Source organism: Nesoenas mayeri (genome assembly GCF_963082525.1).
Source record: "Nesoenas mayeri genome assembly, chromosome: 8".
Lineage (NCBI taxonomy): Eukaryota > Metazoa > Chordata > Aves > Columbiformes > Columbidae > Nesoenas > Nesoenas mayeri.
Genome location: NC_137554.1, coordinates 28,853,371 through 28,871,592, shown reverse-complemented (window position 1 = coordinate 28,871,592; position 18,222 = coordinate 28,853,371). Strand labels below are relative to the sequence as shown.

Sequence of the window (18,222 nt, the reverse complement as noted above, 5' to 3'; positions counted from 1 at the left end):
GGAAGGAAGGTTAGACCTGGATGGGATGGACTCCAGGAGGACATCCTGTTTGTATCTTCCTTTGGAAATAAAATACAACCAGAAGCACTCAGCTGATTTGTGATAGCTGTTTTCTGCAAAGACGTTGAAAAGCAACCTAAAAATAACCATCAGACATGTGGCTCTGAAGTCCTGAAACGGTGAGAATGGCCCAGAACAATAAGCATCAGGATGAAAAACCTTTACCTGTGAGACCAGTGGCTTAACTCAGGAGTATTTGGAGGGGGTGTTGCAGAGAATTGCTGGGTGAGTAGCATCTCACTCTGGTCTGCTCTCCAGAAACCTTTTGTCTGGCACAGTGGTGGGATGTTGACAGCAAACTCCCTCTCTCTAGGGTCACCTCACATTTTAACAAGGCAGGACATCAACTGGTCCACAACTTTCCTGAATGAGTGCAAAACGTGGAGGCCATTGCAGGGCTAGAACTATCATAACTAAATTGCAAAAAGAACTTGTGCGTAAACACCTCCTTAGTTTTCCACAGCAGGCCCCGAGCTTTTTCTTTTCCTGCTGCACAGCCTGCGATAACAGCTGTGGAAACCTCTGCAATAAACACTTTTAAGTGTTTTAAAGCCCCTGGACGTATTAAAGAAACCTGCTCCTGGCTAGAAATCATACTTAGCAAGACGAGGCTGGGACATAAAGCTGTCACCTCCCTGTCAACGGCGCTGTGCTGAGCTCAGGGATGCCCAGTCTCTGGTGTGTAGGAGTGGCTGGAGGGAGCTGGGAAGCTGGCTGGGGAGGTGCTGCTCTTGTTTTTTTCATAGATTCCTATTTTATTGGAGGCTCGTGGCTTGCACGGAGTCAGGATATTGCAGGCAGGGAGGGCAGGAGCAGCAGCCCCTCCTATCTCTGCTCCGCTGTGCTGGGTGCTTTGTCAGCAGGTCACCGGGGAGGCGATGGATGGAGAGGGCTGAAGGCACAGGAGAAAAGTTGGGCGGAAATGGAGTGTAATTAATAAATCCACACAGCGCCTGTGTTTGCTTTGGAAGTGCTGCAGAGACATTTTTCACTTTGTGTGTATCCCTTGGGCAGCGTGGGGCAGGGGGAGATGTTCTGGAAGGGCTGGTGGTGATTTAAGAAGTGAATGGCAGCTCAGGTCTGGTTCTGGGCAGCACAGGCTCTGCCTGATTTCTTGTCCAAAACACCATGGGACAGCGAACACCTGCGAACCCGAAACTTTCCAGTTTTGTCTGATGCCCAGGTCTTGACTCCTTTGTTTTTTGGTCACTCTATTGTACTTTAAAGAATTGCTCCTTTTTTTGCCCGTCACTCTGTGGCAGTGCACTAACTTTCGCTGCCAGGGAGGGAAACGCACCTAACGCTTCAACTCGGGGGAAGGCAGCGGCACCAGCCCCTCACCGGCGCTACCGGTACCGGGGGACCCGCGGCCGCCGCCATCGCCCTCTCGGCCCGCACGGGGGCGCTCTCGCTGCCATAGCGGGAGGTGAGGGGGGGGGGGGAGCGCCCCGCCCTCACGCCCTCAAAAGCGCGGGAAAGGGCGCGCGCAGGCGCTGTGGGGCGGCGCGTGAGCGCGGCAGAGGGATGGCGGGGTGAGGCCAGACGGGGAATCGGGGCCTCTGTGCGGGGTCTCCAGGCTGTGGCTGAGGGGCACAGAGGTCTCTTTAGGGGACGGTGGCTCTGTATGCGGAGCGGGGAATCCTCAGGGCCAGGTTTAGGGGCGCAGGGCTGGCTGTGAGGGGGTCCTCAGGCAGCAGCTCAGTGGAGTGGCAGGGTTTGCAGAGTGCAGCCCCTGGGTGGGAGTTTAGGGGTGCACGAAGCTCCGGGGGTGCAGTGTATATGGGCCAGGCGGGTGCAGGAGAACCTTGATCCTGGCTGGGACAGCGAGTGCCAAAGGTGGCAGCTCCAGAGGCGAGGAGGTACAGGGGGTGGTGGGGAGCGGCTGTTGGTGAACATGGTTTTCTGCCCCCTCCCTCCTGCAAACCTCCATCTTCTAAGCATTAAAAAGTCTCTCTGTCTGTATTTGAGCTGCTTGGGTGTGGGTTGTTTTCATCTTGCCTTTGTTCCCCTCTAGCGTGGATGGGTCGAAGCGGGCACAGCTAATGGAGATGCTGAAGAAGGAGCTGAGGTCTTTGCTGACGGCTGCCAAGGAGGGCTTAACCCCAGCACAGCTGGAGCAGGAGTACGTGGCCATGATTGGCAAACCTCTGCCTCTGCGTGACCTGGGCTTCCGGTCCACCTTGGAGCTGGTGGCAAACATGCCAGAAGCCGTCAGAGTCTGTCCTTATGAGAAAGGCACTTTTATCCTCAAAGGTGAGGTTTTGTTTCCTTATGGATAGAGCAGTTTTTTGGAACAAAGTGGGGATGTGCAGGATGAGTTCCTGGAGATGTAGGTCATGTATCTCTGTTATTCTTTTTTTCATATAGCTCAGTTTAATTTATTGTCTTTGGTGTTTCTTCCTGTATTTTGATCTGCCTTTTAATGCTTTTCTATGCTTTCCTACTGAAAAATCACCCAGGTTTCTAGTTATTTTTGTACATTTTTTTATGCACTTAGTTTAGAAACTGCAGTAACATTTCTTATGGGTACACTAGGACTGGTAAGCATCACTTTTCCTGTAAATGCAGACTACAGCAGGAGCCAAAACTGGGGATGGGGCCTCTCAGGAGAAGCTGTAAATGTTTCTCTACCTGACCCCATGGGAAGTTTAGTCTGTATCAAAGAAACTTCTTCATTTTCCTTTTCTTTGGGGAAGAGCTGTCAAAACAAATGGTAGCTGCAAAGAGTTGATTGGGAAGGGTGAAATGATAAATTTTTTTTAAGAGTGGAACAGTAAGACAAGAAAAAGTTGTTTAAAAACATGGAAAAGACTTGGACTGCTTCTTAAGGGAGACCATATCTGGGCAGGTGGGAGAAGTGAGCCATATACTGTTTTCCCAGCAGAACTCACAGCAGCTGGGTTTCCTGTTGTGATCCTGTATCCAAGAATTTGACCCACCTTCCTGCCTGGATCTAGCTTGATATGGATGAGGGTGCAGATTGTTTGTTGGCTGTTAAATCTGGTTCAGTGCACTTTGCAAAGGGAGAGGAAAAGCAGTTGCCCTGCTGGAAGTCAGCCATGGTTTACTGTGATTGCTTTTGAAAGAGACACCTGTTTCTGAACAGGGTGGGGGAAAGAGGGAAGGAAAGAAGAGAAGTTTTGCTTGCGTAGAGCTTTTAATGGTTTGCCGTTTTGGTAGTCTAATAGTTTGTTTATTTCGGTTGTAGCCATCACAGATGAGGCCACCAAAGGAATTGCCAAGCTGGTTGCCAGACAGAAAAGTGCTAAAGCCCGGAAGAATGCTGTTGTGAAGGCAGATGCTGCTTCTCCCTCGAAGAATCTGCAGAGTTTCCCTTGGAAGGGCAGGGCTCCTGTCCTGCCAGCAACAGTGAAGGCTGAGCTGCGGGATCTGCTGAGTTCCTCACCGCTTCTGCTCTTGGAATTCAATCAAGCTTTCTCCAGACGCTTTGGCCGAGTGTTTCAGTACACGAAATATGGATTTTCCTCCATGTCTGAAGTCCTCAGAAGTGTGTCCGATATCATTGCGGTGGAGCAGACAAGAGCAGGTTCCTTGCTGACCCTGAAGAAGCACCTGGCAAGAGGGAGAGAGAAGAAAGAGGTGCCGCAAGATAAGGTGTGGGAAGAACTGTCTCAAGGTGAGGTGTTGTGTTATTTAACTGAAAGCACGTAGCTCTCAGTGCTGTGGCCAAGCAGCTGTGTTGCAAGTGGATGTTGCTGCATTTCCAGTTGTTGTTGTAGTCCCAGTTCCCCCAGTTTTTAGCACATAAGGGCTATGGGGTGCTGGATAAGCAGCTGTCTCAAGGGACTTGTCTTTGTAGCAGAGAGCTTAACTGGAAGTTTACACAGGTTGCCACTGTTCGTTTGGTGTGAGGTGCAAGAAGGGTTGTTTAGCCCATTCAGAGTATGGACATTCTGAATGTATGTACAAGTCTGGAGTTTCTTATTGTTCCAGTCAACAGAAAACAAAACTAACATTATCCCCTGAACATCTGCTATGCAGGCTGGTAAAGCTTTTTCAATGTGCTTTTTGAGACTGAAGGTTTAGTACTTGTCTGAAAGGCATAGCTACAGTGTTCCACACAAGAAGAGACTGCAGATGTCCTCAGTGTTCCCAAAGCCACTATGAGAGAAGGCAGAAAATCACATGCAATTCCTGCCAAATTCCTGAATTGTCTGAGCAAAATTCATTTGAGCATCATTCTAGCATTTGATTTAACCCTTGGCATGCTTGCAAGAGCAAGTGCGCTTTGTTTTACTTTAGTAATACAGTGAAGGATGCCTTTCAAGTGACTCCTTGTGAATCAGGTGGCTGTGAATGCTACAAGAGATGAGGAAATTTGAAGCAGTACTTTCATTTTCAGACGTCTTCTCTTTCTGCTTGATATGTAAATAAAGAATAACAGCCACCTTGTCTTTACAGCAACACCTGCAGTTGGGATGCCTCCTTTGGAACCCGTCTGTGAGACGGAAAACTTACACCTGACAGCAGAAGAGAAGACAGAGCCAGTGGAAACACAAGTAGTAGATTTGAGCGATCGTCTCAAACAAGTAAGTGGCTGGATGAGTGCTCTGTAGCTTTATCATGTCTTAATCCAGGAGGTGATAATCTTTTTACTGCTTTTGTTTCTGTTGAGTTTGTATTGTTGATGTGCTGCTGCTTACAAAAATTTTTATCCCTGTTTTAGGTGAGTCTGGAGGTGACCAGCCTCACACCGACCTGGTATACAGCTTTATATGCTGTCCAGACTAGATCTTTTTCTGGTCTCGAGATTTATGTTACAGATTATCCAAGATCAAGGCATCATCTTGCTCCCTGACAACAGTGGTGATACCTTTGGGGGTACTTACTTGTAACTGGACTTTAATAACTTTGTTCTGAGACTAGTTCTGTGGTATTTCCCCTGCTGTGATAGGCAGGGCTTAAGTGTCAAGCAGCTATGGGACAGAGCTGCGAAAGGGTCCTCAGAGACCTTGATTTCTTTGGTCTCAACTCTACTATCTGGTTGGACTTGGAAATTTTTTCTTGTTTTGTTTAGCAATGTGTTTTTAGAAAGGGATGGAGAAGAGCAGTACAGAGGTTCCAAGCTGCCAGACCTGAGTGGGAGAATTTGCTTGTGTCCTATTTTCTTTTTCTTTTGAGCATCTTTAGGCCTTTTTTCAGGAAAACCCTCCTAATGAAGAGTTGTTTCCTTTGTGAAACTGATCTTGTGGCAGCACACAACTGTACGTTTGGAGTGCATAGACAGGGAAAGGGTCCTAGGAATTCTGGAATTTGGTGTTTTGTGCACTAATGAACTTAGAAACCTGGGAACTACAGGTTGGACTTTGTGTGGCATTTCATAAAACATACACTTTAAGAGATTTTTGTCAGCCTGTTCGGATCCTTTAAAGAAGTTTTAGTTTGGTGTGAGGAAGTCCACAGGGACTTCTCCTGGATCGAACAAAGTCTGCTTGTGGGAAGGGTAAAAAAAGGGGGCATATGGTCCAGGTAGCCCCAGATTTTTGATCCTTTAAAGAAGTTTTTCTGATCCTTTAAAGAAGTTTTAGTTTGGTGTGAGGAAGTCCACAGGGAATTCTCCTGGATCGAACAAAGTCTGCTTGTGGGAAGGGTAAAAAAAGTGGGGATATGGTCCAGGTAGCTCCAGATTTTTGTTCTTATGTATCATACAGTGAACCTGTTTAAAAATCCTAGCAAGATAAGTCTTAGAAGATGTTTCCAGAACTAGTATTTGCCATGAAACACCCAGCTTACTGTTTTGTTTAAAAAATGCCCTGAAGAGGAGGAAAGCATGTTGGAATGTGTTAGTTCGGGTGTGTAATGAATGCTTGTCCATCAGGATGCTGCAAGGTGGAGGGGAAAGATGCAACCTCATCCCCGCCCTGCTGCAAAATACCTGAGTGTCTGGTCACGAGAGACTAATAGTGGAAGTGTCATGAGGGACGAATGAGGGACAATGGCTGATTTAATCCACTCAACCCTGAAGAGGCTGAAGTATCTAGGGGTGCTGCTTTCAGCAGCTTTTTCTTGCTTCCAAGAGCAGAAGGAAAAGTGTAATCTGCACTGCTGACAGCTACCAGTCCAGCTTAGGGCAAGGAGTTAGCCAGTCTTGCAAACCAACCATCTCGTAAGCCTAGTTTTACAGTGTGTTCTTTTGGTTTATCTTTTTATAATTTTGTTTCTTTTTTTTTTTTTTTTGTGAACGGGTATGTCTTTCAAATAAATCTCTGTTACTAATGAATGAGCCAAATTATAAAGGTCGTGTATGTCCTTAACAGTCTGATATGAAGAGCATTCTTGGAGTAAAACTGTCCCTTAGAAATGCTACTATTCACAGGCACTTCTTACAGGAAATCCATGAAATGTAAGGGTTTTTTAGAGGTGATGCTGCTGCACAGGCAAGAGTTCCCTCAGTTGCTCTTTAACTCAATGTTAACTCACTGCTTAACTCATTGCTTTAGTCAAAATTTTTAACTCAACAAAAACTCAAGGGCATTAGCCCTGGCTTAGTCTGCAGAAGGTGAGACTCTTACCTGCTTCTTTAAAAAATGGTTAAATGAGCCACTATTGCAAAACCCCATTGTTTGCAGTTGAATATAGCCACTTAAGCAATGGAGTTGGTGCTGGAAGACAGATTTCCTGTATATTGCCTCAGTATAATGCAGTGGTAACTTGTACCATATTCATGATGAGTAAAACCGAAATAATTTTGACTTCTGATCATTGGAGGAGTGCTCTTTGTGGGCACAAAGTAAAGCTCTTGAGGTAGTGAAAGTAGCTGATGTCTCATTAAGGTTCCCATCCACACTAGTTGAAGTGAAATGATGTGCAAACAGCTCACTCATTTACAAATTGTTCTAGAGTGAGCAAAGAACAGAATTTGTTGTTATCCTTGGGAAACCGCGCCAGTGTGAAAGTGACATGCCTTTGTGCCTTCTGACACTTGGAATCATTTTCAGGTAGTGTTTTGCTGGCTCAGTCATGTACTGTTTCATGGTCACAAAACAGAAATAGCAGCTTTTGGGTAAAATCCAACAAATGGGTGGGTTGTGTTTGGTTTGTGGGTTTTATTGTTTTTGGATTTTGTTTTGCTTTTTTAGCAATAGCCATTCAATACTTCTGTCTAAATATGTGACATGACTTCAGTTCCTCTCCTTTATTCCTTGCAGGAATATGAGCAAGGTATTTTTGTTGTACCCCTCTTTACAGTGGAGGGAAGAAGGAAGAAAGGGAGAGAGTGTGAAAATGATTGCTTCTATCACAGGGAAAGTTTTAATCTAAGTTTGCAAAATTTGTTGGCATTCTCGGATACTCAGTAATACTCAGGTCCCCAGGAAAGCAGAACTATCTTTTTACTCTAATGGGAAGGCCAGTCATATGTGTTCAGTGCATGATGAGGCATCCTAGTGGCACCTTCCTCTTGTCTCTTTGTAGCCTCAAGATTTGGAGCAGTCCCTACAAGCCAAGTTGATAAAGACTCCAGAAATCCCCCTTGATGCTGTTCAGGACAGAAACCTTTGCAGTTTACCACAGCTGGAGACAAGGTGCTTGGTGGGAGTCTTTGTGGAATTTATTGTCTCTCCTAGCCAGTTCTACATCCATGTCTGCAGCAGGGAAACATCTGATAAACTGCAGGATATGATGATTGAGATGAGGTAGGAACATGCTTTGCTGATTCATAACTACTACCTGTTGTATGTGTGTCGGTGCTTAGGGAACAGGACACCCAGCTGTTAGTTTTGGTCACTGCTGGCTGTTTTACTTCAATCAGAGATGCCAGTACTGTACTGAAACACCTACTCGTAATGCTTACCCCTTCCTTTTCACCAGCAAGCAATAAGTTTCGTTAATAGCGGTTTGTCGTGGTTTAGCTGTGTCCTAGACAGACCTAAACTTTAAAAGCCTGGAAAAGTTAAAGGAACATTAGGGTTCCTTTGCACATCTCTGTTGTTAGTGCTGCTATTGCTCATGTCCTTAGTTAAGGTTTTTACTTCCATGTACAACACTTTACAAAAGCAACATGTAATAGGCCTTTGTCATACCTATATTTGAAAGCAAAACCCTTTATTTGTATCAGATACCTTATGCGTTTGGCATCCTATTCCATCATGTCGGTGCTACAGTTGCTGCCAGCTGTGTGCCCCAGTAAATGCTTGGTGTCTGGGGTATGTGTGATTGCAGACTCTGCAGAGAGATACTGTGCATGTGAGCCAGTTCTCCAGAACCTGGTTTGTAAGAAGTGCTGACATGTCAAGGTAATGTTAAAAATTAATGACTAGAATGACTGTATTTAGCCTCTGATTAGTCCCTATTATTTCACTTTTTGTTGCACCCTGAGAATATACAGGGTGTTTTAAAAAGATGAACCCAGTTATACCCTGTGACTGCTTTGAAACTGGATCTGTCTTTTTGAAACACCCTGTAATTCCAATGGTAAAAGTTTAGGTTTGTATTTTTGATTGATGTTTCAGTTTGTGTGGCAGAACAGAAATATAAAGGATCTGTTATAACAACTCCTAAAAATTTGTGTCATGGGAACTCTGAGAAATCAGGATTCTTCTGAAGCCCTGTATATTTCCCGTTGTTTATCTCCTGCATCCCACCAAGCACGGTTTCTCATTATGATCTTTTGCAGACATCTTTACTCAAATAAACTTATTTCTGATCGTTATATCATGCCTGAGTCTGCAGTACAGCCTGGAAAGCTTTGCTGTGTAACAGTGTCAAAATGGTGGTACCGCGTTATCATCCACCGTGTGATCAATGATGAAGAAGTAGAAGTGTTCTACGCAGATTACGGAAACCTTGAAATTGTCCGAAAGTCTTGGCTGAGATTCCTCAAGTAAGTAAATTACACATGGGTGGCAGAATCACAGAATGGTTGAAGTTGGAAGAGAACTACGGGAGGTCACTTCATCCAAGCTCCTTGCTCAAACAGGGCCACCTAGAGCTGGCTGTCCAGAACCACGTTGAGACAGTTTTTTAATGTCTTCAAGGGCAGGGATTCCACGACCTCTTGGGGCAACCCATTCCAGTGCTTGGTCACCCTTGTGGTAAAAATGCTGCTTTCCAACCGGTCGGCCCCCATCATGTACTGGTGCATGGTGGTGTTCTTGCCCAAGTGCAGGACTTGGTTGAACTTGATGAGGTTCCTGTCAAAGTGGGACATGTTTGCAGTGTCAGAGGTGCTCGTTCTCACCTGTGATTGAGTACCTTTTCCATATTTGTTTCTTCACTCGCATTTCACTCCACTCGTGCCCAACCATTAGAATTCTTTGGTTCAAAAGTCATTGGTCTCTGCCTGTACCTTTGTAATTTTAAGAGATTTTGATGGGAAGATGCTTGGGGAAGGGAAGGCACAAGGGACTAGTTGCTGTTGCTGCTCCTGCTGTGCCCATTCTCTGGATATGGAGCATTTTCCAAAGCCGCTGTTGAGTTTTAGTCATAAGTGCAAAATCCAATATGTGCCTCTCTATCCCTAAACAGATTTTAAAACCCCGAAGATGAGGAAGTTCTGCTCTTCTGCCTGGCTTTGCTCTGTTTTTGCTGTAATGGTGATAGCCTCCTTTTGTATTGTAGGTGGTGCTACTTGAAACTCCCTGCTCAGGCCATCCCATGTTCCTTGGCATGGGTAAAACCCATGGAGGTATGTGTTCACGTGCTGTTTTGTTTACTGAGATATGTATGAGAGCTGTCCAGTAGAAGGTGGCTTTATCTTCTGATAAGGGCAAGCATTTGGATTAATTCAGGTCGCGTTGATGTTTATAGCAGAATTGCTGCTGTTATGTTCAGCAGAGTGTGACTGTGCAAGTCTCTTCAAGTGATCACTCTTCTGCTGACTGTTGCGTTACCATCAGAGTATTCTTGCTTCTATTGTTGCAGAGACAGATAGATACTGCTGAGCAAGTCAGGAGACTTGTTTCTTCCCCTGCCAGTAGTATTGCAGGGTCCTTCTGAAGCCTCGGTAGCTGCAGCTCTCTGTTTAAAATACCACTTCTGCAATGGAGCTTTAAGTGAGTTGGTTTGATGCAATCGGCACAGGCAAAGAATTTTAGAGGTCATAAGAAAGTTTCTCTGTGCTGGTCAAGAAGCCTGAGAAATACCATCTCTGAAGAAAAGCATGTGAGATGAGTTGCTGCTTCTGTGTTTTAAAGACAGGATCTTTAAAAAAAAATCTTTCCTCTGTTTTTAGGATTAAAGAATCATAATTTTCATTGTGGTGAGGCTTAGCAGCTTGTTACCCACAGGGGTCAGTTCTGATAAAATCACTGGTGAATGCCATCAAACTGCGTTTGAAAATAGATCTTTAGGGTGAAAGGGCATTCCAAGTGTAACTAGCATTGCAGGCTTTCGGGTAGTTTGATTTAGTTCCATGCTGGGAAGCTTGTCTGCCCAACTTTCCTGTATATGTCCCTCACCTGACCTGCCTTAACTGCCTTGTTGACAAGTACCCACAAGGGGAAGTCTCAGGTGGCGGATGTTCATCTGTTTACAGTACCTTTACATCCTTGTTTCTTCCTCAGGGTACGTGGTCTAGCGCAGCAACTCTTCTGTTCAAGAAGCTGTGCAACTCCAAGCTGCTCGTGGGCATCGTGGATGAATACGTGAACGGCATTTTGCATCTCTTCCTGTGTGACACATCCACAAAGGAGGATGTCTACTTCCACTGCGTCTTGAGGGATGAGGGATACGCTGACGTCTGCGGAGAGAATGTTCCTTCCCAGGTTGGGAAGGACACGTGTGCTGCTGAAAGGAGGGGCAGGGAAAGGATCAGTTGGGTGCCTGTAAGGGGAAGATCTTTAGTTCGAAGCAAGTAGTTTTGTGAAAAGCAAAACTGGTATTCCCTGTTTTCCTGTAACTTATCATTTTGTGACTGCATACCTTGATGTCTTCTATTGAGAGCTTTCTTTTTGTTAAGGTGCAGTCTGATGGTGCAACAGAGATGATCTGGTTTTGTAGAAGAACTGTTTTCATCCTGTCTTCTAACAGTGGATTAGAAGACTTTTTTTAAGTTGATTGTCTTGCTAGAATTGCAGATTCATCTGAAGCTTGTGCACATCTTGTATAAATAATATGGAAAAGTAAATAGCCATAGATGTTCTTAGCATAAGGCTGAATTGAGAGGTTAAGAGATGTTAGATACTTGGCTATGCATTTTTAATTCCACAAATTTTTCCTGGCCATAATTTAAGAGGCCCCTGATTCATACAAACAATTAATGAGAGCAACTTGATTAGATTTTTAGTGTCTTACTTGATGTAGTGTTACATACAGGCAGGGGCAGTTCGATGAGGAACAGAACAGTTAAATAGCTTGTTTTGGCCTTCTCTGCTCCAGTCATTGAAGATCGGTTATGCCATTAACAAAGTGGATTGTGAAAATGGTCTTGGTTAAAAACGTCTCTTACTGTGCCACTGAAATGTACCATGTTGGACAACACAACCATGGTAGATGGCATGTTGTGCCTTGGACAGAGATTCAAGTTATAAGCCAGTGCAGAGGGCATTTATGATTTAGGCCCATCATTATCTGAATGTCTCAGCTCAGTTTCACCAAAAACTGTGTGGATACAAAAACCCTTAGAAAGGGGCTGTCACAGATTTATATCTCAGCAGAAAGTCAGGCTTTACAGAGCAGAGTGCTTGTATCTGTTTTATTCAATAGATGCAGAATGTGTGCTTTGGCAGGATTAGATTCTGCAGTTGTATTTTTTGCATGTGTATAAGCAATTCTGGGGGGAGAGAGGCATTGCTGAGCAATTTTGTTGCTGGAGGGAGGGGAGGCGATTTTTGTAGTGAGACAATTTCTGCAAGAATTTGAAGCTAACTTGTGGGTGGTGTGCCTCTTCATAAAACCTATTAGAAACTAGCTGAATCTTTTTTATGCATTGTGGTAGTGACAACATGGTTTTCTTGACTATAATTTTTGTTTGTTCCCAGGGGTTCATGGAACTGAATCCGTCAGCCTTGTATGTTCAGGCCAGTGGAACGCAGAATGCTGAACCAGTGGAGCCAGACCCTGGCTTGCGGCAGGAATCTCTAGATACAGATAGTGAAACAGCAACCTCAAAGCTAGATGGGGATGAGCTGTGTGACCAGGTGGGAGTTTGGCTGTGGCGTAGCTATCATTCAATGAAATCAGCTCCCGGGGTTGTTAGACATGTGTTGGTTTAGTTCCATTAAGTTTTTGGTGGAGTTGGTTGGTTGGTTTGTTTGTTTTCTTTTATAAAAAGCAAGCAGAACCATAACATAACAGTTACTCATGAACCATAAATACATCTCTAGCTGCTTGTCCTCTGATCCCTGTGCAGGCTGCAGGGAGGCTGCGTGCTCAGTGATTTCTCTAACCTCTCATTTGCACCATAATTTTTCAGTTAGAGAGAGAATGGATTCTGAGAACTCAAACCAGTACCAGATTCTCAAGATCAGTTTGACTTGACACTTGTGTTTTGCACCCCCAGGAGCCAAGAAGTGATGTGTTTTCCTCTTGCATCTCTGGGGTTTGGCAAAGGCTGTGTAATAAGTCAAGGCATCATGTAAATGTGGGAAAAGACCAGAACTACTGGTGTATTCTTTGCATTAAGGGTCTTGCTCATTCTAAAACTAACTTAAAAGAGCCCATTTGCAATCTTGGTTGTAGCAAGGGATAAGGATACAACTACAGTTTTGTTAAAACAAACAAGCAAACAAACCCACAAAACACCCCAAAACAAAACAAAAACAACCAAAAAACTTCTAAAGGTGAATGATATCCAGGTCTTGATTTCAGAGCATGTTTAGAAGAGGAGCCCTTTGCTCTTTAACAGATTGAGACCCAGATGAACTGAGGGGTTAAGGAGGGATTAAAACCCAGGTGTTGAGGGCAATCTACTGTAGTTCTGTTAGAAACACCAGAAACTCTGACTACAGGTGACTCTCTCTACTTTTCTGTGTCATTTAAATTGTAGTATTTTCATGACACATTTTATTACAGGGGCCAAAGCACCTTTGCAGTAAATGTCAGGTGTAGAAGTGTTCAGTGGTTGGCCTGCTCCGAGGCTAGTTTTCTGACATTACTCTGAAATAGAAGTAAAAGCTAATGTAACACTGGTGACTTAACTGCATTTTCCATGCTAGAGAAACTCTCTATATAAAGCTGTGTATCTTGGATATTAATGGCCTTGCACTGTCAATATATCATCTGAACTGAAGGACAACAACCAGCATCTTAATGTATGTATTTGGAAGAAATTACCGTGATGAAGACTGCAAATCTGAGTTTCCTGTTTGGTTTTTTTTTTAATGGAAAAATCTGGAGAGCACCATAACTAATTAACTGTAGCAATATCCATTTGTGTAAATGTCAGACATAGCTGGTGATTTGGAGACTAGAGGAATGTAAATGCATCCAGGTTTTGTCGTGTCTGACTTCAAGGATCTTATTAGAATTCTTTTCTGGAAACTGCAGTCCTCCAGATATGTCTTAGTGTAAGACTTTAAACGTTTCCTTCTCTGCTATTCTGTTTAGCTGTCCAAAATGTTTCTTTCTCTTCCTTGGTCCATCACTAACATGATCATCAATGGCAGTTAAAATGTCTCAATGTTTTGAACTAGGGGGAATATGTCTAATATGACATTGTTACTGCTTAGCTAGCATTTTCTGGTAACTCCTCATAAGCAGTGGGGAACTCCCTTTGCAGTGTCCAACTTTAGATTTGCCTTGTCAGGTTTAACAACTTTTTTTTTGTCCACCTTCTTTAAGTGCAAAATATTTGGACACTGTGTTGTGTCAGCTCTGCCATGTTAGGACACTTCTCCATGGTAAAATTTCTCAGAAGGCAGCAAGCAATAACCAGAAAACATTGCTTGAATAAAACTGCACTTTCCAAGTGGTAAGTTTTACTATGGAGGAGAGAAGTTAACGTGACAGTTTATTGTTCATGTTGTTTCCTGTCCTTTTTTTTTCTTTTCCCTGTCTTTTCCAAGTAGCTCACGCTTTTCCAGATAGAAATGTTAAAACTTCTGAGTGGAACAGAAAAGCTCCTTTGTTTTTCTCACTCAGTTAATCTCTGAGTAGTATCATCTAATTGCTCTGTCACTTGCTCCAGTGCATCCTGCTTTCTTCTGCCCGCACTAGCTGTGCCTTTTCTTGCTTTGTCCATCTCAGCAGTGGCACCTGTCTGCTAAGGAGGAGGCAGGGGATGATGTGCAGCCACTTTTGCATGAAGTGAGTGTCCCAAGAACAGACCAAGACCCTGAACTTGCACAGGAGGATACAAATGAAATTCCTGCAGAGCTTATGGCAGTGGTTAAGGTAAGAGTGTTTTGCTCAGATATTACTGTTGAGGGGGGTTGTTCTTGTTTTTAGATTACTTGAATCATCCATTGATTGACATGATGTGTGGGGTTTTTTAAGTGGCTGGCAAAGAAATAACTACTGGCTGTTAGCTTGGGCTCAGACCTATACATTTTCCACTTTGCTGTTGTTTCTGGTGTTATTGATGATCCGCTAGTGCTCAAGGTATTGTGGAAACAAGACTGTTTCAGCACTTTATAGATCAAACATGGCCCTTTATTCACTTCCCCACCATTCACAGTCCGTAGGGTTACTGGGAGTTACCGTGGGCCTACTCTGGATCACGCAGCCCTCCTTTTGAGTCAGGAGCGTGTGCTTGGGAGGGTTTTGTTTTGTGCTGTGCTTTGAGGTGTTGTGTGGTGCTGGTGTTGTGAGTTTGCTTCTTAAATACTGGTTAATGATGAGTCTAACGAAGCCTACAGCTTGGCATTTTGCAAACACTGCTCTGGGTTCAGCAGGGACCCACTGTTGCTTCAGATTTGTTGGGCCACAGAAGGCATTGCAGAGCTGGAAATGGGAGTGTGACTACAAGGTTTTAGATAACAGTAGCTCCTTACACATCTGGAGACTGATGGAGGCTGAAACACAGCTCTTTCTACAGGGATTAGGAGAAAAATTGGTTCTTGGATAGCCTAGAGCAGAGGTGGAAGAGTTGATATGTCTGGGATACATTACCTGAAAGGGATGGAGAGAAAGCAAGCTGGGAAAAGGAACCTTGAGAGACTGAGAGAAAATTAAACCCTCTGTTAGCACATGTAGGGGTAAAGTATGATGAGATGAGGCAGGTGGGTAGATAGAAATAGGATCCTTGTGGGCAGACTTAAACCATCCCCTGCTAGTTTTAAACTGTGCGAGTTTCAAAGCGTAGGAGTTTCCTAACAGGATCAGAGAAGTCCTGGGAACATTTTTGTCCCTTGCTGTGACCTCTTTAGAAAAAATAACAAGAATTTATATTGAGGAAGCTTGTGGGATGCCTATAGATGTTAGTGGGGGAAATGCACCAGTCAGCGAGTTCTGAGGACAGACAGAAGGATTTCTTGTCTATGGTTCCTGCTCATCTCTTGGCCTCAGGGTTTTGTGGCCCTTGGAGCATCACCAAGTGGTATTTTCTCCTTTTCAGATTTCACTGCTCGTGTTTTCCTTTTTACTAGTGCTGTTCTTAAGTGTGTGAATCAGGAGGAAGAGTAAATACTGCCTTACTTCCTGCCCCTCACAGCACTCTCTAGGGCATCTTGTCTTGTTTGCCTCTTCTGTAAACTGAACAGCCTCCTTTTTTAATTATTTCCATCCCAGCTTTTTGCAATGCTAACAGACATTCCTAGTGTCCCTCCCTGCACGCTGCCTGCTCCTGCTTTGCCCTGGAGTGGCAGTGACACTGCCTGTCCCCCAACAAGCATAGTGTGGGTGGGAAAAGGAGATAATAATCATCTTTGAATATTTTTCTTGCCCAACACTTTTTTTTTAACTGCATGTTAGGCAGGGTTTTTCAGTTGGCTGGTGGTATCAAGCTGAGTAGTTGGTTAATTGGGCTCCAGTGATGCCTGTTATTCAAATTATTCTGTATTGGCATCCTGTCAGCACTGAATTTCTGCTGCCTGGCCGTGTAACTCTCCTTGCTGCTTCAGGGGCACCTCATGGTCCCCTCGTGGGGAACCATTTAGGCTGCTTAAAACTGCTTGTGTAAAAACAATTGTTTTATTCTGGGCTCATCCTCTGAGCGCACTCTTGCCAAGGGGTGAAGTACCTCTGGATGGTGATTCACCCCTTCTAAAGATGGATGTCTTTCTTCTGCCTTGACAACAGGAGAAGCCTGGAGAGCAAGCACCTAATTTTTGAACAGCTACAGCTGGGCAGGGACAATTGCTGCTTGCCTGTCATTTCACCCTTTTTCTCCTGCAGACTAAGTTAACAAATACAAACATTGTCTCTAGTGGCTGCCTAAGGCTGAGACACAGCTGATCATCCCTGAATCCTAAGTTTAATTTGTGTTCTTAAGCAAAAATGCAGAGGGAGTCCCTGTGACGCGGTTCCTGCTCCCTTGCAGAAACTCCCTCTGTCGTTGCCATTGCTTGTTCTGCGTGGGGCTGCTGAGAAATGAGCCAGCTGTTAATTCTTTGCTAAGACATGGTGATTTGTATCCTGTCACTGTTTTCAGCTTGCTGTGCAGGAAGAGCTGCCCTTTGGCCAGGGTAACTAGGTTTTGGGGTGGGCTTTTTTTGTGTGATTTTTTTTTTTTAAGTTATCCACTTGCTGACATTCCAGTTCTTTGTGGACTTTGAGAGATAATAAAGATCAGGGCAGTTACTGAGCCGAGTGTGCATTAATCACAGCCTCTCCTGGGTGTTTTATATACATTTACAGACACCTCATTCTCTTGGAGAGTCCTCAATGCCTGCTGTCTTATTCAACTCAGTGGAAGACTTTCACACCTCCTTTATATACTCCAAGCAACCAGCGGAAATGAGCCAAGATGACCCTGATCACATAGAAAGATTTTCCAACGAAATCCAACTTCATGAGGCTGTCCATCCGTCTGTTCTACTTATGGCAATACCATTTATGCTGGACAACCGTAACAGTACGAATAGATTTATCAGTAAAAGTTAACACGGCAGAAAGCTGAGCAGTCTGTGACTGTGCTGAGTTTTGCAGTTGCTGTTGGGTATCCTAGGGCTGGTGCTGCTTCTGTGCTAGAACAGATGAAAATGTCAGTGTTTCTGTGGGATGGAGATGCGGCAATAATCAATGGCTGGATGCAATGCATCTGTTTGACCTTTGTGCAGCAAAATGGATTTGTAAATGTTTTAATGGGAGCAAAGGAATTGAGGGTTATTTCTTTCTCTGTTGATTTTTGTTGTCTGTTCTACACTTTCTGCTGCTTTCATGCAGAAGTCTTTGCGTCTCCACTCCATACATTAGCCTGTGTTTGTTTCATACTGAGAGTCTCTCAATCTTCCAACTGTAAGGGGCAAAAGCATTTTTTTTAAAAAAAACCTTATAAGGTTCCTGTGTGGGTGTTTGTCTTCCATCTTCCAAATTATGAAAGAATTTACAAAACATGTATATGAGTTGTGCAATATATGAGGTACATCAAGTGACTTGTGGAAGGCAGCACCTCTTTGTGCCTTGGAACAGACCTGTCTGTCTGTCTGGAGGGGAGGCCTGGTTCTCCAGACAGGAGCTACTCAATTCACATCTGATTTCCCACCCTGGGGAAATGGAGGTGAGAACTGGGAGGAGAGAGAGAGAGAAAGACTCTTGGATTGTGCCGTGTTGGGCTCATCAAATAGGTGTGCAGTAAAAAGTCCTCTTGCCATGACCTGGTAAGGTCCAGGCAAAAGGGGTTTCAATCTAAACTGGAGCTCTTAGAGTTACCAATGGAGATACCATCTTTCTTTTCTGTGTCCCTCCTTATGCAGGTGAAGAGAAAGTGAACAAAGACCTTCCTGGGAGCCTGCCGGCTGGCCCGTGTGGTGACAGTGAGCTGCCAGGCCAAGGGCCGTCTCAGAAAGTGTATGTCCCTCCTGCCAGGCTGTCCGCGTTGGTGGCGGCTGCGCGCTTGGCCACTTCCAGTGACTACTTCCAGTGGCTCCCCAGCCTGAAAAAGGTGTGAGACAAGAGGAGAAGCTGGAACAGCTGCCAGGGAAGGCTGCCTAGAGCACCAAAGGCCCTCTATGTCACCGTGCTGCCATTTTTTTTCTTCAGAAAAGTTTAATCCCTTGAAAAACTTCGAGTCTGACTTTTTAACTGTGCCCAGTACATGTGGTAAATGTTACTTTTTACTTTCAGGAAAACAGTTTGTTTTTGTTGCACTGGTTCAGGAGAACC

General features: G+C 44.4%; 1 protein-coding gene across 1 annotated transcript; it reads left to right on the top strand.

The window, feature by feature from the left end:
- Positions 1–1,584: 1,584 nt before the first annotated feature.
- Positions 1,585–18,007, top strand: TDRD5 (tudor domain containing 5; the record flags this gene model as incomplete). The annotated part of the gene is made up of 12 exons (XM_080349100.1): positions 1,585–1,592; positions 2,075–2,313; positions 3,269–3,697; positions 4,483–4,610; positions 7,495–7,715; positions 8,696–8,902; positions 9,640–9,706; positions 10,584–10,784; positions 12,000–12,158; positions 14,206–14,352; positions 16,550–16,583; positions 17,814–18,007. 12 exons carry the CDS (start codon positions 1,585–1,587, stop codon positions 18,005–18,007), a joined length of 2,034 nt encoding a protein of 677 aa, XP_080205226.1.
- Positions 18,008–18,222: the final 215 nt, after the last annotated feature.